The following is a 25116-nucleotide window of genomic DNA, read 5'->3' as shown; positions in this document are numbered from 1 at the left end:
AATACAGAAACCACAAATATGTCTTCATATTTATCATTCTGCTACAATAGTACTTCCTTTAAAACAAAACACTACACCAAATTGTTAACATTTACACAAAAAAATACTTAGATGAATTAAAAACAAATAGACAAAAGACATTATTTTGATACAATTATGCACCATCTTAACTTGAAAGCTTCAATTGGCTGATTGCGCTCTGACATCAAGTTAGTTCAAGCTGAGGTCTTAAGCTACAGGGAATATAATTGATGCATAAAGTCCTTAACAAATTGGATTAAAATTTCTCAGTGGAGAAAAAAAATCCTTTTCTAAACAAATAAGCCGTTTTAGTATGAGATCCAACACCATAAATGATACCTGTAATAGGAAATAACATTATTCATCTTTTTAAAGGAAATCAGAGAATTCCTGATGAGCAGGAGTTAACGTCCATTTCTGCACATATTGGAATGAATTGGGAGTTGCTTGGACCTTTTCTCGGAGTACCAACAGTTACTATTGACCAGATAAAGTTAGATAACTCTACAACACAAGTGAAAATATACAAAATGCTCGAGGCCTGGCGAAGCAGAAATCCTTTAACTGCTACTGTAGAAAATCTTGTTTCGGCAATGGAAAGGTGTCCATCTGTCCGTATTGACTGGGAGGCCCTAAGAGGTAACTAAAACGTACTGCATGTAGAATTGGTTTTCTGTCTTCCTTTATAGCTAAGGCGTACTTTTACCTTTTTATATTATAGCTCACCAGAATAAAACGTGCTTAATATAATCAATTGTGATTTCTTTCCGTACTTTTATCTGTCTGTTTGTTCGTCCATCGTTTGTCCGTAATCAATATTTTCTTCTAACGACATCTACTTTTAATATATTAGGTGGAATATGATGAAACAATCTTTTTAGGATGGCCTGCTGTGTCAAGATGTAACAAGGGAAGTGGTTATGCATTTTGTATGTTGAGCAATGAAATTGGTGCAGTCGCTAAGATGACTGTGTTTTAGACTAGCTGACAAATCATGTTGAATATCCTTTGTTAAATCATATACCTGTTGAGACTTATATATTTATGTATCCTATATAAAGTTTTCCCCTGACTACTTCACCTAAATGATTCGGGTACTAATGATTTGTTAATCATATGAATTGTAAGCTCAGTAATTCCATGCATAAAACATCACTTAATGTTTTAAACTAATTGCATACAACTAATGACAATCAGCTTAAACTCCTTTAGGCTTGAGGTACTATACTTGACTGGTCTTTTAAATGAAGTTCACGTCAAAAGATGTCTTTGAATCAACAACATACGAGTCCTGTCGGATAAATGTTCTGCCTATATCTTTTTAACTGAAGCTGCAACACGGTATGTTTGTCTTGACTCCTTCCTGCTCAGAGCCTGTAAGATTTCATATATAGAATTCAGCTACCATATAGGTAAAACCAAGATTGCTTGGCAAATCTTCGCCAATAACGCTAAACTTCGTCGGTAAACTGGAACTCTCCTACTGTCTCAGCAGATTACTAAGATAGAATTCCTTGTCTCAGTTTTCCCATGGTCAGTCTATATATGCTATCGTCTTTACCATTCGACTACCTGTAACTTCTATGCGCTGGTCAATACTGCAACTCTTCTTTAGTCAAACGTTCAAATTCGTTGAATCCTCTATGTGTCTACATAAATTGCTAAATATAGAATGACCTCAATATCCTCTGTCTACCTATTTATACCCTAGCACTACTGTGCTATCTACGCTGTGATTGGTGCTATTGGCTGGTTCCCTTTAACTGTTGTATTTTATATAAAACGCGATTCTGGGATCCAGTTATGACATTAAATAACCCAGTTCAACAATAAATAATCCATATCTTTTTATAAACAACAATTCATCTAGTAAGTATAATAATAGCAATGACAGAAATAAAAGGGAGTCAAGCACTATCTGTGCTTATGTGTTACGTTATATAAAATTATTCTCACAAATACACCAATTCTCAAGAAAATACTCTCAGTTTTCCAATAACTTCAAGAAAAATGTTTGTACAAAGTCTCCATTTCTTTTTACTATTTCTTGATTGATTTTTTAAAGAATCTGTTAAACCTCACGGTTTTTCTTAGAGTCAAGTATTGTCTACTTAAATGAATAGACAGTACCTTGAATCTGAAACACTGCAAATATTTCATAATTCTTGAGCTTTCAACTTTTTCTACATTTCTGTATATAACTCACTGGGGTTTGATCTGTTTGGAAGTATAAATTCGCCACCGTATAAATACTTTTGAAATTTGTTAATCCCAATTACTATGAATAAACATTCCTTTTCAATTGCCAAATAGTTTTTCTCTCTGGAGTAATTTCTTCTTGGCATAGGCTATCTTCATACCTCTGAGAAAGTGCAAAAATTGTTATATAAAAGGTCATAAAAAGTCTGGTAACTTTAGATTAGTCGCTTATGTGAGCAGATTTTTCAAAGTATTAAAAGCTTTTTCATGTTGTTCTTCCCATACCACGTTATTTGGTGTTTCTGTTTTAATTAAGTCTATCTATGGGGTTGCAACTTCTGAATACCATGCTAAGAATGTTCTGTTTTACCAAGTTAGACCGAGGAAACTCCGTACTTGACACTTTGTCATTGGTTCTTCTGCATCATTTATCCTATCTAATTTATCATTTTCCTTTTCAAAAATGCCGTTTCCGTCAGTAACTGAAATGATATCATATCATATCCAATGAGACACTTCGGAGGTTTTATCGTAAGCGTTAATCACCCTACCCTCCGAAAACATCTTGTAGCATTATCATATGTGTGTTCCATGTTCTTGTGTGACATCAAATATCGTCCACGTAATTGTCAGCATTTTGGCACCCTGTCAATAACTTCTTCATCATTTTGTTAAATGTAGCCTCTTAATGTATCTTACCAATGACATTTTCCGAACTGAAAACTTCCCTCAAATGTTGTAGATGCTGTCAAGTGCCTAGATTGTAATCAGCCCGCCCGCGTAGTTCAGTAGGGAGAGCGCAGATCTATGGATCGCAGGGTCGTGAGTTCGATTCTCGGGCGAGGCGTATGTTATCCGTTTTGATTTGATAAAAGACATCGTGTCTGAAATCATTTGTCCACAACCTCTTATTCAATACATGTGGGGAAGTTCGCAATTACTGCGGAGAACAGGTTTGCACTGGTATAGTAAAGAATCCAGGAAAACTGGTTAGATTATCTGCCCGCCGTTACATAACTGAAATACTGTTGAAAACGGCGTTAACCCCAAAACAAACAAACACATCTCGACAGGAATCTGCCAGTATACTACACAGAGTTCTAATTTTGTGAATAATTTATCCTCATGAAGTTTTGATGGAATACCTTCATCATTTCCAATGGATCTCGAATCAGATTTCGTAACAGCATTTTAGTCGCTTGAAATCATTGGAAAATGTGTTTGTGTTATCTTTCGTTTTCATCATCACGGTAGGGCGTTGTATGCCAAGGTTGCAAGTTTGTTAACATCAGCCTTTAACATGTGTCCACTTCTTGATTAACCTCTTTACGTTTGCATATGGTATGGATATTGTCTGACACTAAAAGGTTCTTTAGATGTTTGTTCGACCTATTTTGCCAGATGGATCGCTCAAGGACATTCTGTGAAAATATTTTGATACTGTTTTATAAGTTACTTTGTTTGAGTTCTCTTCTTTTCAGAAGGCTTAATATGTTTGCGATCCTCCTATTCTGATAAAGTCAAGCCAATTTACATCAACTACTTCGTTAAGTCCTTTCCACTGTAGCATTACTTGTGGTAAGTTGTCAAAAGAAACAATACTTCATCACCGACCTTCAAATTCCTCTTTCTGGCACGCTTGTCATAATGGTGCTTGTATGTATTCTATGACGCATGCAAACTTTCTCTAGCAAGCTTACATGTTTTTCCTGGTCGATTACGTAAGTCCTATACCTATTTATAGATATTTCGTGTTTGTGATGTTTCAGCTTCAGTCAAAAGTTCTTTAAGTACTTGCATAAGTCCTCTAACTGTCTTGCCATAAAATAGTTCAAATGGCGAGAATCCAGTACTTGCTGGTGAAACTTCTCACTATGCAAATTACACTGCCGGCAAAATATTATCCCAGTATTTTGGATTCTCCTGACACATCTTTTTCAAGATGTTCTTCAATATTCCCTCACAAAATCCATTGCACGTCGGATTATACAAAGTTGTGGACATGTAAGCCTAAACACTTCATCCATCAACTGTGAGGTAAACTGGCTACCTCTAACACTAAAATGCAGCTCTAAAGATATATCTGTCAGAGCCAAGGCAACTAGTTCTATCTTAGTCCTAGGTAATGCAACAGCCTCTTGTGGCATACTCGACCACGATTTCTTTTTCCTTCCTGAAACAGGAGCAATAGGTCCTATTTAATCCACAGCCACACGAAAAAATGGTGTCTCCATTATTGACATATCTCCTAGTCGGACATTTTTAACTTAAAGTATTTCTTCCTTCTGACCACTTTCCAATCGCCCGTCATCAATGTTATCCTGCTTGACCGTAAATGACTATTTCATAGATCAAAACACAACAATTCTGAACTTTACTGAAAACTAAGTATAGAAATAAGAAATATACTTTAGCAAACACTTAAGTACGTTATATCATGCTTAAATAAAATTATTATATTTGCGTGACAGAGATAAGTACTGCTGACAATAACTGCTAACCATAGTATAGTTTAGCTATTAATACATTGCTTTAGAAAAAAAAGCAACATTAAATAACAATCACTTAAGCAACAGTATGATTTTAAAATAGAGACGTAACTAATTAATTACTCATCTTTTTTATTTTTATTTTTTTGTAAATTGGGGCCTGATCTTTCTTGACTGCCGCCTACTCACATCATAAGTCTCTTAAAACCTGTACCTCTATTTTCCTTTTATATCCTTTTCTCAAATCAAAGTTCCTTTCACCTAACATTAAGTTTATAATACAGATGTTTGTTAAAACAGGAATTGATCTCCCATCTTCCAACTTTATGCGACCATCTTTAATGCTCGTAATGTAGGTCATTTACTGCTGACTGAAACTTTCCTTCCTTTTACAAGATTACCCATATCTTCGTTCATTGTATTTCTTTCTCTGATCTATTGATGTCGAATCCTCTTACTGTGGCTGGCCGCTATGTCTGTCCTCAGATGATCTTTTCCTGGCTAAGGCAGTGCCGCCTATGATCCCCCTGGATCGATCTCTGCATTCTCTTACTGTATGACCTTTCTTATGACATATGAAACTTGTAAGCTCTTTAAAAGCTGGCCATGATCTTTGCTTTAGTTGAGATGAAAGTGTCATACTTGGTCGTTGCGGCTGCCTAGTTGATGAGGCATTATGTTTAAATACCCTGTTTGAGGCTATAGTCCCACCATGTGCTTCAATGTATTTTTCGGCCAAATAGGTGATCTCAGCTCTAGCCTTTACAAATTCGTGTTTCAGAAACAAGGCAAGATTTATGAAACATGTTTGGATAAACTGTTCTCTTATAACAAGGTACTTCAGCATTTCAAACGTAATGTAAACCTCAACTTTCTCTGTCAATCCAGAGCAGTTTCGCCACGCTCTGGTTTGCGTTCCCTGAATTTCAATCTATAACATTTTTATTTGCTGATAAAGCTTCAGAACAGCTTTCTCTAATGCAGGATAGTGATTGGCTTGGTCTGGAGGCATGCTGGTGTATATACATCCAAGCCTTTTCGTGTGAATAATAAGCTGAGACTAACGTCCCATATCATTTCTTTCAATCCCTGGCCTTTTGCAAACCGCACATAATTGTTCGAGGTATGCATCAATCAGCTTCCAAAGCTGCGGCTGCAGCCTTTATTTTTAACCGAAGCTATTAGTATAGGTGGATGGTCCGGCGTCAGTCGTCCGTCGTCCACATTTACACTTAAACATCTTCTCTGAAATTACTGGTCAGAATAACACCAAATTTAGTCTGTAGCATTCTGGCGAGGTCCTCTATCGAGCTTGCTCCATGGGAGCAGTTGGCCTCCTTTAGGTGCTGCTAGAGCTGAAAATAGAATGATCTTTAAACCACTTCCTCTCATGAACCGCTTGCTGGATCTTCATCAAATTTGGTCTGTAGCATTATTACATAGTTTTCTCCCAAGTTTGTTCAAATGATGGCTCTTGGCCACTTTTAGGGGCCGCTAGAGCTAAAAATAGAAATACATTAAAAACAACTTCTCATGATCCGCTTGATTTTCATCAAACTTAGTATGTAGCATCATTATATAGTTCTCTCCCATTTTTGTTCAAAGGGCTAGGGCTAAAAATAGAAAAACATTTAAAAATCTTCTTCTCACGAACTTGATGGATCTGCATTAAACTTTGTCTGTAGCATAATCATATGGTCCTCTCCCAAATTTGTTTAAACTGGGGCACTTGACCCCTTTTAGGAGCCGCTAGAGTATAAAATTATAGAAAAAACTACAAAAACATCTTGAACAAGGAAGAAACCTGCTATACAGTGTACTCTTCTACTTAGTAAGAATTTATTCCATTGATTAAGCATAAATCACATATTCTATACAACTGTAACGTTCAGGGCTAAGATAGTTGACATGTAGCATTATGTAGATGCTCTTTACCAATTTTTGTTTTAAAATCATTCCCCTGGGCTCATGATTGGCCCCGCTCTGGGGCTCACTTATTTTACATAGAACTATATAGGATAATTTACATCTCTTTTAAGTTTTTCTTTTGTTTTGTTGGGATCTATGTTTTAGCTTACCATCAACAACAGTCAATCAAATGTCTTCAAAATCAGTCATGGACCAGTTATTAGCCTTTCATGCACTGCTATATGAATTTTATTCAGACTTTGTCCGAAGCAAGATCTAATTAGGTCAAGGTCAAGGTCTGCCTCAGGTAAGCGACTTAGACCCATTTGGGCCTCTCTTGTTAGCGTTTTTCAAGCCCGGATCGTTCATAAGTCGTTCTTGTTTCAAGCGTTCAATCCCAAATATTATTTTCCTGTTGTAACTTTTAATACTGGAACGTCTCGGCCTGTTAAAGCTCAAACAATATTTTCTTCTCTGCTTCCTGAGCCTAACACCGCCGATCTTTTTTCATAAAATCTGTGTCTTTCTTCATCTCATCTCAGCAATTGCTCCTTTCGTTCAGTGCACTCTTTCTCTTTCCTACAAATTCGATCAACTCTGTACCTAACAAACCTATGTGTTCACTTATCTCAACCAATTTATCGTAGTTCATCTTGAGCCCTACAGCTGGAACTATGTCTGGAACACAATTAATGTAGCTTAGGATATGTTTAGTCACATAGCCCTTGGGTACACCAGTAAAACGAAAAAAAAGTGTTTCTGTACTTCCTTGGATATGATTCCCGGACAAGCCACAATTATTGATGTTCAAACTTTTATCAGAATATTTTTAATGAAGAAACAAAGTTTTCGATTTTGTTTTTTTGTTTTTCCCGACCAGTAAATTTTACACTGTTTACATTTTAATGACCTGTGACAAAGAGTGTTAACATAGTTTTTGGAGATTGTTATATATTTAACTTTAGGCAGACGCATGTGATGATCAGTCGTTGAACCAAGAAAGAGCGCTACTATATGTTATCTACTGTTCTATATTAAGTGCATATTAGAATCGAAATAATTTATAGCGAAAGAGTTTTTTAACACTATATATACACTCCAAATAATTTCACGAGGGCGCCCGACGTATAACCGCTCATCGTGCATAAATAGTGTTAAAACACTCTTTTTCTATAAATTATTTCTTAAATGATTGGAATTGTTAGCTCAATAATTTCAGGAATTTCAGGCAAATTAATGTTTTAAACTAAAAACATATAACTGATGATAGTCAGCTTAAACTTCTATAGGGTGGGAATACAATACTTAAATGGTCTTTTTTTGTAGAAGTTCCCGTCAGACGAGGTCATTTAGTTAACAACATACGAGTCCTGTTGCATGGTTACTCAATCTTTAATTTCTTAAACGAAGCTGCAATTCGGAATGTTTGCCCTGACTCATTGATCGCCTTTAGCTATTATATAAAGCATTAAACTTACATAAAGGTAAAACCACGATGTCATACCTGTACTTTGCCATCGTCAGTAACCTGGAACTCTCATACTGCCCCCTCAGTAGATTACTAAATTATGCAATAGAGTATAGCGGCTGCCAGAAGACGTAAACGTCCCCTTTTCTTACTGTCATTATGTATGAATTAGTGTCTTAAATGGTGTTTCTTGACTACCTTTCTACCAAGTTGTTTTCCAAATATTATGATTCGTCAAAACATGTCCACAAGAACTTCCAAACAATATCGCTTCCTTAACCGTTGGACCAATTTTGAAATTATTTCACTGATATGTGTCTTTCAATATCATCCATATTAGACATTTGCGAATTAAGACGAAGTGGACTGTGGACACCTTGGACGATCGATGTTTCAACATAATTTAATCATATTATGCATGGTAGAAAAGAACATGCCTTCAGGATCAGTCGTGTTGGTCGACTTGTGGTTTTCCACATTTTTATTTTATTGTGATGAATGATGGCTTATTATGCCACCACTTTGTTATTGGGGATATATATTCTGTGTTGTTTGTCCGTCCGTCTTTCCGTGAGAGAAATATTGTGTTACACATATTACCAAAGGTATTTGACCTACCGTCATGACACTTTACTAAAAAGTGGTGAAGGTGAGCTAGTGTCCGTACTCCGCCGAAGTCGTCATTTACAAACAATTTCACTTTGAACACTGTAGAAATCACAATTCTGGCCGCTCAATCGTATTGCGACTTTGTCAGAATGTTTCTCTTAACAAAATGTCGGATGAGTTTGAAACTGGGTCTAGCTGGTTAACAAAACTTTTCTATTATTTGTCATAATGACCTAAATTTTAATCCAAGAAAACGCAATATTAAAATTCGTCTAGACTTCATAAAGAAAAATGTGCTAACAAAACCACTAAATCAAATAGAAATAATTGTCTTTGTAGTGCTAAGACGGTTTTTCTATGATTTAACTTAGTGACGGATAAAAACGACCCGTATTTTATAAAAATACAAACTCACTGACAATTTATTTTGTAGATCAGGTAGAAAATAGGCATTAAGAATGTTAAGAATATTTTTCTATGATATGACTGAATGACCAACGGTTCTGACTAAAAAAAACAAAGACAAATATCAAACAGGGAACGCCACGTACCAAAAACGCAGCCTCCCCAAAACGAAACCCACAGCACGCAGACGTGCACACCACAAACACACACACACATACACTCGCACAAAAAGCCAACACACGAGGACAAAACGAACAAACAAAGGAACACAGTGGGGCACCGCCTTGAAACGGTCAGTGGCAAAATCACCACTGGGGAGCTTAAACCGGCTTATGGTGCGCACCCAACCTCACTCTTATCCCCACCATGTTTCAAAGACACGGGACAGTGTAAATAAAAGTAACCCCCTCCAGGTGAATCTCTAACATACGTAATGGAAACAAAAAGGCATGGCATGTAAAACACAAAAATGCTCGTGTATAAATATATAAAAAAACAAACCTTCAGAACCAAAAACGTAATATGTACTCAATGCCTTTTCAGAAGACAGAGCAACAAGAGAAACACCCTTAAGGGCCTGACGAAACAGGCCAGAAGGCGGATATCAAAACAGTTTAGTCCTGGTGGGATTTAAAAACTGCTTATCATAGAGTCCTCCCCCTCTTCCGTCAGACACAGTCAAAGAGGGAAGCGTAGTGTCCAACTGTAAACGGGTTGAACATTAAACATGCGGTATGTCTCAAAACGATTGGGTCGTAACCTCTTTTAATAAAACATTTTATAATTTTACCAAATACAGTTGGAAAATTACCATGAAACCAAGATCTTACGAAGTTTGTAAACCACATTCCAATAAAAACGGGTTTTGAAATACCTTCTCACAGAAGTGTCTTTAAATTACTATTGAATTTTAAAACCAAATCAGAATCACGATAGTAGAATTTAGCAAGATATTTACGCAATTTGTAATAACGGTAGCCTTGCTGAAGAAGTTTACTTGTAATATATTGACTGCGTTCATTGAAATCCTTGACATGACTACACGCTCTGGCAAACCGAATTAATTGAGAAATATATACCCCATAAGATGTAGCCTGAGGAACATCCTCATCCAAATGGGGACAATTTACAATACTAAAATTAAAATCATCCCTTTTGTCATAAATTTTGGTATGTATATTATTGTCATAAATAGAGAGATGTAAATCTAAAAATGAAGCATCAGTATCCGAATTGTTAGTTTTAATTAACTGAAGCTCCCTAGGATAAATAGTAACCACCTATTGACCAAAAAACGGATTATTCATATTAAGAATATCATCCAGATAGCGTGATGTATTATTAAATGCAGTTAGTCTCATATAGCAACTATTGCATCTAGGGTGTTAAGATTTTGTTTCTATAATTTAACTTGCCAACCTACATCTTTAACACCATATGACAAAGTTTCAGTCTTTACCCAGACTTGATTAAGGCAAACATTATGATTACGTTTCATACAGATCAGACAAACAGTTAAGTCTATTGTCCGTATATATTTACCGGGTACTCACGAATATTTCGTATGTTTCCGTAATTATTATAATAGTGGTATAACTATTGAAAAACCAATACCACGAATACATGATATTGGGTTGTAACCTCTTGAGTGTTAACAATGAAATTTTACACAGTGCTACCACAATAGCTCACTTTGAGCACTTTGTTCAACTCTCTTAACATTCAATAACATCCCTATACAATTTTATGACTGTCCCAAAATGTTCAATACTTTTAGCGATATGTGCAACACAAATATTATCTGACGCACTGACAGACAGACGTACAGGCGAATAGACAAAGCCAAATTTATATCCCCACCTCATAGTGGTGGACTTTACCACTGTTTTGAGCATGTTTTCAAACGGCACATAATATAATCAAATTATGTTGAGATAGTCCCTTCGAATCGATCGTCCTAGGTGTTCACACTCCACTTCGTATCAGTTCGCAAATGTCCACTAGTCCGATTCGTTTATAAACATGGCCACCAGAACTAAAAGAGATAAGTCTTCAAAATCCGTCACTCCTAAAATACTGGCCCGACTTTAGAAGTATTCCAAAGAAATTATCCTCTACTTAAATGATTTAAAGGCATCTTAATTTGTTAGAAACTGTTGGCAGACCTAGTTTTCTCTATACGACTCCATAGAAAAAAATGAAAGTCTCCTCTGTATCAGCAAACCATTTTGTAAAGTTGCTTGGCAGACCTGTTCCTTTTTATACCTGTTTAATCTTTTAACATCTGCCCTTTTGAGTGATACAAGTCCACGATGACCCTCTTGTATTTTTACAATATGCACTCTGTCGTTTTTCATGAAAGTCATCGGTCCTCTAATTCCAAGAGCAAGTCAATACTTTTACAGATATAGATACACTGGTTGTTTAGGTTAACTTACCGCAACAATACTGATTGACATAATGTTTTCAAACTGTGGTAAATCGAGGCCAAACAAAAACACTGACTTGAAATAAATTTGATTGTCACTAATTGTACAGGAATAAAAATTTTAAGAATCGTTATTATATGTATATTGTTGAAACATTCTCGTTTCAGAAACCATTGGACGCTTTACATCGATGGACAGGTTAGTTATATCGTTTTTACTTAAGAGTTTGTTTTCTGAACTATGCTTCTTTTTAGAAGAATGTGCCGTACTCCTCTTAAGGGAGACTTTTTGCAGAACTTCCAGTGCTTTTTTAAGCAATTCAAGGAATTCAAATGAAAGCATTTAGAAGGTATGTTGCACCCAAGTCAGTGTGTATTTTTAAGGTCAATGTCACAGACAAATGCATTAGTTACATCTCTTGTTTCCCTATAAAACTTGTAATCATTGCACAAGGATAGCTGTAAAACACAGGTGAATCATTACCTATCTTATCCAACAAAACGATTATTTCACGTATTCCCATCTCTCTGTCCTTCATTTTGTCACGATTTATTTAAGATAATAACTTTGCAACTCATAAAGTGAGGATAAAATAACTTAATGCAATGATAAAGTGTAATGAGAAAAAGTGAAGAGTATATATAAGAACCATAACTGTATAACTATCTCCCTTTACGTAACTTATTTTTCACTATCGGTAAGGCCATAATAAATTAATTCCTGGATTATCATACAAATTTTGTTTAAAAATGGGACGGGGGAGAATTTTATTTTTTAATTTTTTGAAACAACTCTACGCAGGGGTTCCACTTGACCCAGTAGTAGGGATTTTGACTTTGAAATTAGCAAAAGAGTACATACAGACTCCTAGGATTTCAGCTGAAGGGTCCTTTTATCAGAATGAGATATTTTTGAGTTTAAATTGGCAAAATCAAGCCTTTTATATTTAAAATGACAGCTATTTATATATAAATCGAAACCATGAGTACAAGTCAAACAAACGGCAAAAACAGAATTAAGTAAAAACAAACTTGTAGACTTTCTTTTTTACTCTCATATTACGTGTTATCAACATTTTATTTTTTAACAAATTTACCTCGTTTTGGTACCAAAGGTTTCTTGTCAACAAGACACACGTCACACAGAGTTATTTTACATTGAAAAACCGCTACGATTATGAAAACCATAGTGAAAGTTGTTACAATGTATTTTACAACAATGTTCTTCAATCGGAGGAGCGTGAGTTTAATTTGTGACACGCTTAATCATGTTTATTTTGCAGCAGCATTAAAACAAATACATGGGACCCTTCCGCTGTTCGTACATTTTTGGTTCCATTTTCTTTTTTCTTTTTTTTTTGGGGGTGGGGGGGGGGAGGATAAAAAAGGTCGGGGCGGTATAAAAAAGAGGGGGCGGGCGGGGATGATAATCTAGGAATTTATTTATTATGGCCTAACAGCTCTAGTTTATTACACGGTGTCCTTATCAACTTGCCTAAAGAGAACAAAAATATTATGATGCGGGTAAGGATGAGGTGGCTAAAAAGGAAAAAAGGGGGCAAATGTTATCCCCAAAATCAATTAATGGATTCCCCTTAAAATACTTATTGTCTTATTGTTAACTTTAGATTTTCCATAGAGCCATCATACACTAATTGGTACCTGTTATTTATGCCATTTGTGAAAACATGTAAGCTGAAGTTTTGCAGTGTTTTGATGCGTAAAGTTTCTTTTTAACAAATGTATCTGTTACAGCTTTATACGTGAATACTTATCTTTGCAAACATTTAAAGTATTGCTTTTGTAACCTGATAGTAACTTGAATTTATTATTATCTCAACATAACGACGGTTCTCCATTACCTTATTGTTCTAAATGAATGTTAGAATAAAACAACTGCTGAAGGAATTAATTTGAAACTTAATTTCTAGCAAAACTGATGATTTGCATCAAAGCCTTGGCGCCAGGCCTAAAACGGATCAACTTCCTCTGCAAAGCAAAACAAACAAAAATGGAGGAAAACAGTCTGTTGATGACTTAGAGAAGTCCCAGAATTCTAATGGGATACAAGAAACATCCACAGGACATACATATGGTAGAACTGTTCCTGGTGATCTTTCTATAAATTCTGTTGCGCGAACACCAGTAGGCAATACACGCGTAAATGCTCCAGATGTAAGCAATGAATATGGTCCTGATTTGTCAAATCAATTTATACGAGAAGGGTCAGATGGGCAAAAACAACCTCAAACAAGCCATGGCAAAACGGTACATTACAAATTCTCTACCGATCCAGTTGATGCTAGGAAAGAACAATCAAGTAAACAATTGTTCCCTCCCATACCTAATCCAACAAGCTTCGACCAGTTTAATAATATGCCATCTTCAGTTGCAACACCAGATGTTATACAAAGTCTTCAAAGCATCGAAAGAAAAATAGATAATATAGAGAAAGCAACAGTCCCTGTGCGAAGTGAGCAGCAGTCAACACACATAATTGCTTATCAAGAAAAAGTCGACATTGTTGATGGTAACAGAGAGAGGGAGAAAGAGAAGTTAAGGAAAAAAATGATAAAGGAGAGAGACAAGAGGTTGCGCAAGCTGTTTACCTCTGAAGATGATATAAAAGGAAGACTCAAAGTGCTTCGAAAACAGGATATTACTGATCTGTTAAACTGTTGTGGATGTAGTAAAGCTGGCGGCTTTGGAGATATATTTATTTGTAAGTCATTTTTTGTCTTATCCTTTAATAACTCAAAAGCTTTGATAATTGTTTCCAGAATATAATATAAGGACTGCATTAGTTACATGTAATTTTATATATGAACCTTGATACCTGTGGGTCATCCTAGTGTTGTTCTCCTGAAACATTAAATGTACTATCATTCAAAACATAGATTTAGGGATGGAGACATTTCCAGTTTAAATGATAAGAAATTAAATTAAAATCATTTATTATTCCCATGTTCAAAATAGATATTTATTCTCTTGAATTACGATCGCTCGATTTCCTCCCTTTGCAGGAGCTCGTAGTCAAGTCAGACAAAGTCTGTTTACAGTACATATTATTCTACCTTGGGTCGCTCGGACACTAGAGCCATATATTCAGATCCTAACTAGTATATCATTATGTATTCTACACCTTTGCTATGACAAATGGAAACAGATTCTCAGTTATTGGTACAAATTATTACTTTTCAGCGATAAATTATTGAAACCACTTTGTGGAATCGTCAATTGTGTGATATCTACTCAAGTCAATACCCATATTTAAAGAGCGTTCGAAAAGTTTATTAGAGAAAAGGATGAGAGTTTACATCAGCATAACTTGTAAGCATTGCGCTTCCGTATCATTCTAATCCGTAGAATTATACGGTAACACCAACAAATGATTCTTACTTCAAAATGGACCATAAAAATGGGTCTTAAAGGTTAATAATTCATCCTGTTTGTCGAACTTAATTATAAACAAGGTAAGCATGTTTTAAAAGGCGGTCCTTGTCTCTGTCCGACATAAAAAAGGGCTATGATTTCATTTTGTATAGTGTCCACATTGAATCAAAGACAATGAAAATGACACATAGTGCAACCCAAGTGAATAAACTTTGGGTCGAAATTTTTCATAGATCTAGCCAAATTTAGATTTAACTGTCAATGGCTTGTAACTGTAATCCATGTCGAAACACGTAATATAGTACGTTATACCGCTGCAGACTAGCAAACACTTTTCATCCAGAAAGAACAAAAAGCAAAGACAAAAATCAAACAGGGAATGCCCCGTACCAAAAAATCGCAGTCTGGCAGTGCCCGAAACGAAATCCACAGCTCGCAGACGTGCACACCACACACACACACACACACACACACACACGCACAAAAGGACACACGAGGACAAAACGAACAAATAAAGGAACACAGTGGGGCACCGCGGTATGTCTCACAACAGTTTGGTCGTTACCTAATCTAATAAAACGTTTTATAATTTTACTAAATACAGTTGGAAAATTATCATGACCAAAGATCTTTCTCAGTTTGTAAACCACATCCCCATAAAAAACGGGTTTAGAAATACCTTCTCGCAGAAGTGTCTTTAAATTACTATTGAATTTTAAAACCAAATCAGAATTACGATAGTAAAATTGAGCAAAATATTTACGCAATTTGTAATAACGGTAGATTTGCTGAAAAAGTTTACTTGTACAATGTAATATGTTCATTAAGAGTCTCTTGGGACTTACTGCGAAAGTTTCGCTGGTTCTCAGCTTGCCAGTAGTTTTTTGCACTCGAAAGCTCTTTGGTCTTTTTTGTTGTTTTCAAGCAAATGTTTATGGTAACATAGACCGGAAAAGACTATTAGCTTGAACCACCTACATCTAAAACAAATATCCACGGGTCCTGTGAATTTAAGCCAGCAAAGTTGGACCTTATAATAGTACCAATGAGGTAATTTGTGTGTGCGTTGCAATGTCGCAGTTTAGAGCCTAAGATATAGTTGCCCCCTCTGCCATCCAAAGACGGGAATCTATGTCAAGGTAATGACATCCAGTGTATTTGCATTAACAAGAAAGTTCCGCTTAGACCGCGCTTATTTGCGTGTGTGGTGTTACATTTCATTTATCTCTCATACACAAAATATAATTGGTAAGGGTAGATTTCTCGAAAGCACAGAGCACCTAAAACACAGCCTTAGAGCCACGCATTTGCAAAACAGGCCCACAACAAAAATCTAACAAGAGCATATTAATTTATGTGAAATATAGATAGAGGAGGAGGAAGTGGTAAAATGGTGGGGTTGGGGTTGCGGGATTAATTTGAAGGGTAAAGAAGAACAAGGATGAATATACAAAGGGAATGCTACGTTCCTTAATAACAGTCACACTACAACGTAAAGCACAAAAGCGCAGAGACTCATGTACCAAAAACAAACACACAACCACACTCAATTAAATAACATAGAAAACAGTAGTAGTCAGATATGCCTGGTTTTTATTGCCGCAGGTATATTGACATGCAACAAGTAGTGTAGGAATGGGTGATTTTACCGATATGCGATTGTTTATCGCATTTATAATGCTGCAATACAGCTGGCAATATATATGATATATAAAATATAGAAATGCTTGTGACCTGAATTCCTATTAATTTATTCAAACTTTCAGCAACGATCAATATTGATACCTAGTCGTGCATAAGGGAATTCTTTTAAATGCTCTTTAATTTCCTAGATTATGGTCCTGTGTTGTTTTGCTCTATATGTCAACGAAGTCCAGGTAAAGGTATGAATCACATTTGTGACAGCTCTAATAAAGTATTTCAATAGTCAATGAATGTGACCAGTTGAGAGAAAAGTTGAAAGCTATTGTTATTTTTGCTAAAAAGATAACTTTCAGAATTAAGAAATACATGTTTCATAGATCTACTTGTAAAATATGTAGAACAGAGTACTATTTCCTACATTAAAGCGTAATGGTATGATAAAAAAACAAAACAAGCAGGCTATTCACCCATAAGTTACATTTTAGACTGAGTGGTCACACACACATCCATAACAATGTCTGGTCTGTTAACTTCTGGCCTCAGGAAATCTTTTTACTTGTCTATACCTTGAATGGAGTTAGGAATTGTTTTGCTAAAGGGAGTGAGCGGTCATTTGACTTAATGCCAGTTGTCGAACCTATTTCGTTAGTACGTACTAAAAAAGCTCATACGAAAAGCTCTTTAAGAAATGATCATTTACGTATTTATCATAGATGCTAAAATATAGTTCCGGTGTCGCAGTTATGATGATGTTATGCAATATTTAGAAACAGTTAACGACTCGTCGCTTTAAAAGGAATGGTCTATTTCACAGACACTTGGGGCCAGGATCACCCCAACCCACCCCACTCTCCTCCGCCCCTGCTTAAGTTTAGCGAATGTGTTTTAGCATTTTTATATGTATTGAGCACAGATGACGATCATAAAACACATTTTTAAACATTTCACCTTATTTTAAAAAATGCATTTTTACCATGAATTGTCTTTAAATAAGAAGATTTGAAACAGTGAAACTGAAAGTAGAAAACAATAGTCGATTTAGCTTTTACATAAGCCCCTACCTATGAATCTTTGGTATCAATTGTTGATTCTGTAATCATTTTGTCAAATGACAACGGTCCTGACAACTGACGTTCGGGTTCGGGCGAGAAATCAATAATTATCAAAAATCGATCAATCTTACTTGTTTTCAACACTTCCATACGAAAAGATCCCCGCTTTGCACTGCGCATAGCGTACGCGGGAACCAAACTTAGATTTTTATCATAGAAAGTGATGATCCGGTATAATATAATCGTATTAATTTTTGTACCCGGTTATTGATACGCACAGTACAAAGTGCTGGGTTCAGGCGGCAAGCTAGTGTTCCCATTGTCAGTGTTACCGTTGCAAATCTTGTTATTTTAAAAGAATTGATGGTAAAATGCATTTTTATAACACGCTGAAATGTTGCAAATTGCGTTTTATTATCGTCATTTATGCTCAATACAGGTTACAATGCTAAAGAATATTCGCTCAGCTTAGACAGAGGCGGAAGAGAATAGGGTTGCTGGGGATTGTCCTGACCCCCAGTGTCTGTGGTCTATTTTTCAGGAGAAGGTAGTAACTTGGATGAATATTTAAACTAGACTGTCAGCATACTAAGTAAATAGTTTCATTTCCACAATATTGAACGATTATAATGTACCATCAGATAATATTTTGTCATTTCTTTGCAAAAATAAGCAAAATGGATAAACTGTTCGGTATTGCGTTGTAAACAGAGTATTAATAATGGACTAAACTATCCTAAAGATAACTGCGTACACTTTTCACTTATCTATTTTTAGCGCGTGGTATTTATCGACGAGAGTCTCCCTATAAATAATTTGATATCGAATTGATACATAATTATTTTTAACGAAGATACTGTTCATTTTATTGATTTATCAAGTCTTTCAAATAAATATTTATTTATTTATGCATAAATGTATATATTTTTAATTGTTATGTAATCATTTGAGGTAACATCTAGTTCACTAGGCTAAATAAAAAAAAAAAATATTTCATAGATGGTTCATTTCAAATTTTGCCGCTATTGCATTCCACTTACCGATTTGACGGAAGTATTTCAGCCAAATCTTGTAGAGTTGGGTGAACGTCACGAATAGACTTTCCAAACTCTAAATAAATCTCTAAACAGTCAAATGACCACACTTTCTACCTGATCTGCCTAAATCCTTGTTTTGACAGATTATACATGGTTAGAGGAGTCAAACGCTAGGTCAGATCATAAAAAAACCTTGTTTACACAAGCATGTTCCTAGTTAAGGTAGTTCTGCACGTTCGGATAAAAAATTCTACAACATAGAGATTTATTAAACCCTGATTTTTTAAAACTTTAGAATATATTAGAAAATTCAGCAAATAAAAGAGGTAGTGTCATGTGCATGATTTTTTTGCTATACTGATTAGAAAAATTAGGACATCACGCACGATTTTTTAATGAGTGTCTGTGGGGAAATTACAATTTTCGTAACATTTCGCGGATAAAATTTTTTCTACAATGTACATTTTGACGAAACTTCTCACAGTCGTAAATAAACATATGGTATTTAATGTGATGAAATAAAATGTATAGATCCCTGTGTCTATTTTGAGATATTTGACCACGATTAAAGTGAACCGCACGTTTCAAGCTAATTTTAAGGCACTATTTTGAATTTTTTAAAGTGTCAGATGTTTAATATCATATTTTAACTTTATAAAATTAGTAACAGTGCCGTTGTAATAAATTTACTTACGGATTGCCCACACTCCGTAAAATGACTTTTATTTCCGTACGCCGAATCCAGGCTTTATTCCGGATAAATGACGTTACGCCATTACCTCTGGTTTATCAAACGTGCAGAACTACCTGAAAAAGTCCTGTGGTAAATTAGAAGTGAAAGACAACATAACAATAAATTGTGATTGTCGCATTGGCTTTGAATCGGCATTGGCATTACTTATTTTTCCAAAAGTAATGTGTTTTATTAGCATTACATTTGATGCATACTGGAATTTGTTTATCTATTAGCTGTGACAACTTTTTACATCAAGTATAAATCAAACGAAAAACACTTTTATTATAGTGCCACCCGTTTTTTGACAGGGCCAGTCAGTTTGACTTTGGAGACAAATATTCGTTGTAAATATGTACCTAACAAATTGTTTCCTTCAAATACAGGCACCAGGTAGGAAGGTAATCGGCCACCGTTATTCAACTAGCTGGCGGCCACCATTCCGACCTAAACAGAAAGGTCCAAGTGGGACTCCCGTTACCAAGACGGAGACCTTAACAGTTATCGTTATATATCTAATGATTTTCAAGCATCATATAAGCATATATTATTTTTCAAAATAATAAGAGGGCCGTGATGACCCTGGATCGCTCACCTGAGTAATTGGGCCTACAGCCTCTAGAGTGATAACAGGCTTTTCCTTTGATTTGATCGGGTGACCTAGTTTATGACCCCACATGTCCACATGACCCATATTCAGAGAAGGCATTGAAATTATCAAGATAGACACTCTTACCATGTTTCATGAAGATAGGGCCATAAATGTTGCCTAATCAGTGTTAACAAGCTTTTCATGTTTTTTGAGCGCGTGACATAGTTTTTGATCCCAAATGACCCAGATTCGAACTTGACCTAGGGATCATCAAGATAAACATTCTGATCAACTTTCGAGAAGACAGGGTCATAAATTTAACCTGTAGAATGTTAACAAGCGTTCCTTTGATTCGAGTTGGTGAACATGTTTCTGACCCAATTTCAGACTAGCTAGGGATCATTAAGATAAAAATACTGACCGAGTTGTATGAAGATATGGTGATAAATGTGGCCTCTAAAACATTAACAAACTTTTCCTTTGATTTGAATAACTGAACTAGTTCTAGATTCCACATTACTAAGATTCAACGATGGCTTAGAGATTATCAGGATAAAAATTCTGACCAAGTTTCATAAAGATAGAGTCATGCATGTGGCCTTTATGTGATAACAAGCTTTTTCTTTGATTTTAGCGGGTGACGCATTTGTTTACCCCACATGATCCAGTTTCAAAACTGGCCTAGGGATCTTTAAGCTAAACATTCTGACCAAGTTTCATGAAAATAGGATTTTAAATGTGGCCTCTAGAGTGTTAACAAGATTTTCCTTTGATCTGGCCCAGTGACCTAGTTGTTTACCTCATGTGGTCAAGACAAACATTCTGACCATATTTCATAACGATTGGGCCACTAGAGTGTTAACAAGGCAAATGTTGACGGACGACGCACAACGGATTATGGACGATGCACACATCCGGGCAGTGACCAGTCACAATAGCTCACCTTGAGCATTTCGTGCTCAGGTGAACTTAAAATCTGCAAACACGAAAATCTAAAAGAATACATGCCTATGTCCATTCGCAAACAAATCGGTTGCATTGTGTTCTATTCAAAACTGCGTTGCTTCGGTCGTTCGAAAAATGTGATCGCTGGAGGAAAAAAATCTTCTGCACGGAAAAGTGTGCATGCTATTCAAGGGGACATTCAATTTTGATTATATTTTCATATTATTAATATATTATTATTTTCGTTTCTGTGTTCTCAATTGTTGAACTAATATATAAACAGCTAAAATAAGAATACTTTATTCAACTTACTGTTGCTGTTAGTGAAAATAAAATTAACTCATATATATTTGGGTTTCTGCGCCATAGTTCCAGAAAAAGTCAACAGGCGATAAAAGCGTACTCAATCAGCTACAATATGGCTCCCTATAAAACTTAACCGAAGTACGCATTTTCTGCTACATGGACATAATTCTTAAACATACGTTGTTGATACTCTTTCAACTTTCACAAAAGTTTGATACTCGTTCAGCTTTCACAAAAGATTCATAGACATTTGATATGTACTCATTTGTTAGTCAACGTGTATATTTACCTCAATAAAACATTGTTTACCAGAATAATGTCCAAAATAACTAAAAACAGCCTGTAACTCGTTTATTCTTGATACTTATCGAGCAACTCGATGTGTCAAGTATCGAAACTAAAGTAGGCAGAATACACTGACAATTATATTAGTTAAACAAACTCAGTTATACATGCAGCGCCAAAAAGGTAAACGTTTCATTTTGTAGAAGAAAATTAATATGACACAATTCATATTCAGCATGTGGAATATTGGATAATAATTGCATACTACACAAATTGTATTGTTTAGGCTGGTTATGACTAGTCAATTATTTCATGTAAAAAAATGCTTTTCTACCCCAGTACACTTGCAAAATGTTAAAAAGAAAACGTGATAAGTATGTTGGTCATCAAATTTTTATCATAATAAGTAACCTCGTGGGTACAGACTCTTCTACAAACAGACGCTGTGAATTATAATTACAACAATACCTATTTGATTTATAAGGCAATCGTTTACTTGTCACATTTCATATTCACGAATTCAGGGCAGAATATATGTCTTTATAAATTTTATTTCATGTTCTAGACTTAATACTCTTGAGTCAAAAACTAGTTCTTAATGTAACATCATAGGGAAACATTAGTTGCACTCAAGAGGAAATTGTCTACCTGATCTACATAACACGTGATCGAAATGTTTGTCTGAATTACATCAAAGGCAAATTGAAACTATAAAATATTGGATCAAAAAGGAAGTCATTGGGTCAAACTTTAACGAAAACGTTCAAACAATTTCTACATAATCTACATGCAAAATATAAAAAATGGTAAGAGCGTTTGAAATCTATGTTAAGATTAAAACATGATCGTTTGCGGTCAAAATATATAAGGAGAGAGATACAAAGCCTTGAGGTCCTTATTGTATGTAGTTACAATTTGCAGCAAAGGAAGAGATTGCAGGACTGGACATGAAGATTGTCATTAAGAGGGTGATGTTAAAAAATGAAGCAGATGAAATGAAGATGAAGTCAGTCACTAGTGTAAGTACTCTATATAAGTTTATTTTAGTAAAAAAATAATACTTTGAATTTATTTATATAATGTAATCGGAACAAGGAATTCAATAATATTTTCTATGACATTAATCAAATATTCAAACATATAAAGTCTAAAGAAAAGAACTGTTTGTTTCCGGTAACATGCTACAAATATAGGGTAGGTAGGTCGGTATTTTGTATTTATTTTTTTATTAAGGGGGACTTTTCGGAAATTATTTTTGTGTCATAAAATTAATACAAATAATATTTTGCATTAGGAGCATCAGTAAGTTGATATCTAGCATCAATGTTTATAGCACACAAAGTGCAGTTTTCAAATGTTTGTTCAAAAGTTGAAAAAAAAACCTCCAAAGCCATAAAAATATTTAGGGTCGGGCTCACAATTTAGGGTAGGTTTGGATACCGGAAACAAACAATTTTTGTTCAAGGCCTAATGAATAAATGAGAAAAGAATGACCGAAAATTTTATTTAACACGACAGTCATATATTTTATTTTCATAACAAAAATATGGCAGCCACGAAAAAGAACAAAAAAATAAAAAGAACAAAAAACAACAACAACAACCAATAAACATCATTACGCTATAAGTACACGACATGTATATAAAGATTAGATTTTCGCAATCATATGAAAGTTAATCATGTTTTATGTTATTACGGAATACAATTAGCTTTTATACTTTTGAAAAGTTAGCATCTATGTTTATTTTTTAGGGGAGAAGGGTTAGATCATTTTCAGTGTTATTTCCTAGAGAAGATACACTATGCTTGAATTAGAATGACAACTTTTTATAGTTAATAACTTGTTAAATTAAAGTTATAACAAATTCTTACATTTCTTGGTATTAACGAATACAATTTTATGAAAATAATATTGGTAATGTATTTAATTGACGGTTATGGAGTTTAAGAATCACTTGCCAAATAAAAGACAAGTTGCAAAAGCCTTCCTATGCAAAGAGCTTTCAAAAAAAAAATAAGCCAATAGTGGACAGTAAGCAACCACGTCTCTCATACAGTATCAGCAGAAAAGCATTAATGCAATCATCAAACTGCGTCTTTTTATAACGAAAAACAAAAAAAAACAACAACAACAAAAAAACCAGAACGAATAGGAATGAAAAGAAAAAACTAACAGATATGCGTCAAGAGAAAAAAATACTAAGACGAAGTTTTGTGAAATAATTGCACATTCGCAAGAATATAAATATCTAAATTATTCTGCTTACATTTTCCGTATGTTTCATGGTTTCGTGAAAAAGTTGCAAAACCTTTTATATTTTTTATAGTTTTTGAATATGTTACTGACAATTGTCAGTGATCAGCTTTATTTTAATAGTAAAAACGTGTTTTTGTACAGAAAAAAACAGACAAATTTACTTTTTTTTAAATCAAAATTTCTTACATTTAAACTGTTTAAGAACTTTTCGCAAATACCTAAAAATACGTTTATAAATACCTTTTTCATGCACCTGCATAACAGTAACAATATAAACAATATAATACACAAAAAGATCTGTTCGCCAGAAATATACGACTGCATGTATATATAAAACCAATTACAATCTTCCGTAATGCAGAAATGTTCATTTACGAAAAATTACTTAGACTAGCAATAAATAAATTAAAGAGCAATTAAATGTATCAATTTCCGTTCTATATTTACAGATTTGTTCAGTAATTATTACTTAATATCCAAAACATATACAACCATTTTTCATAATCGTAGCTGGTGTATGTTTGTTCTAATTTCCGAGGATCAGTTATTCTTTATTTTAATGTTTAATTTCTACAAGAAAAAACAACAACATAGATATAAGCTGCAAATAGGCTGCATAATCATTGAATTTAATTATATAGACAGATAGATAATAGGCCGCTCATTTTTTATACATTTTTTAATTTTACAATCGGTGGCACTAAAGTGTCATGCAGATTGCTCCTCTTGAATAGTATTAGAAATCAGATTTTGTCTTGTGAGTTGAAGTTATCCTCATGGAAAACATACCGAATGATTTGTAGGTTTAACCATTGCGGTTTCAAATTTTGTAGTCTTATTTTAAATTATTTACAGGAAAAACTAGCTTCAAGAACAATGCATTTTGCTATAGTCCCTTTGTTGGCTTTCATGGAAGAACCGGCAAACATGTAAGCATACATTCTTATTGATATTTACTTTACATAATGGTGTATTTGCTTGCGTTACCGTGCATTACCGATTATGACTTGGTGTGATTCTAGGTTTCAACCTCAGTATCCTAGTACGCAAGATATTCTAGTTAGACATGGCATATTGAAATGATTTAATTATATGGAATCACTAGGAGATTATGGATATTTTTTGTATTGAAGAATAAATATTAACTAGTAACTATGAATAGGAAGAAATGGAAAATCAAAGGTCACCGAACAAGACATAAAAGAAAATGTTGCAGGCTCCGTTCTGTTCATGAAAACAAGAAAGAGATTTATCAACAGATGTTTTACGATCATATTTATATATAGATGTCATACACTTGTTTTTGTTTTGTTTTGCTTACCAAGGCAAGTAATTATGTTATGAT

At 34.7% G+C, this 25116-nt stretch overlaps 1 protein-coding gene across 1 annotated transcript in view; it reads left to right on the top strand.

The window, feature by feature from the left end:
* Positions 1-24700, top strand: part of LOC128552722 (uncharacterized) — a gene marked incomplete at its 3' end in the record, with an annotated part of 49593 nt that extends 24893 nt beyond the window's left edge. Inside the window, exons 4-8 of the mRNA XM_053533770.1 lie at positions 397-660; positions 11696-11726; positions 13459-14249; positions 22436-22533; positions 24627-24700. Coding sequence (XP_053389745.1) covers positions 397-660; positions 11696-11726; positions 13459-14249; positions 22436-22533; positions 24627-24700 — 1258 coding nt within the window. The remainder of the gene's footprint in view (positions 1-396; positions 661-11695; positions 11727-13458; positions 14250-22435; positions 22534-24626) is intronic.
* Positions 24701-25116: the final 416 nt, after the last annotated feature.

This window comes from Mercenaria mercenaria, unplaced genomic scaffold (assembly GCF_021730395.1).
Source record: "Mercenaria mercenaria strain notata unplaced genomic scaffold, MADL_Memer_1 contig_3086, whole genome shotgun sequence".
Lineage (NCBI taxonomy): Eukaryota > Metazoa > Mollusca > Bivalvia > Venerida > Veneridae > Mercenaria > Mercenaria mercenaria.
Note: the sequence above shows the minus strand (reverse complement) of the source record. Positions and strands in the feature narration are given on the sequence as shown.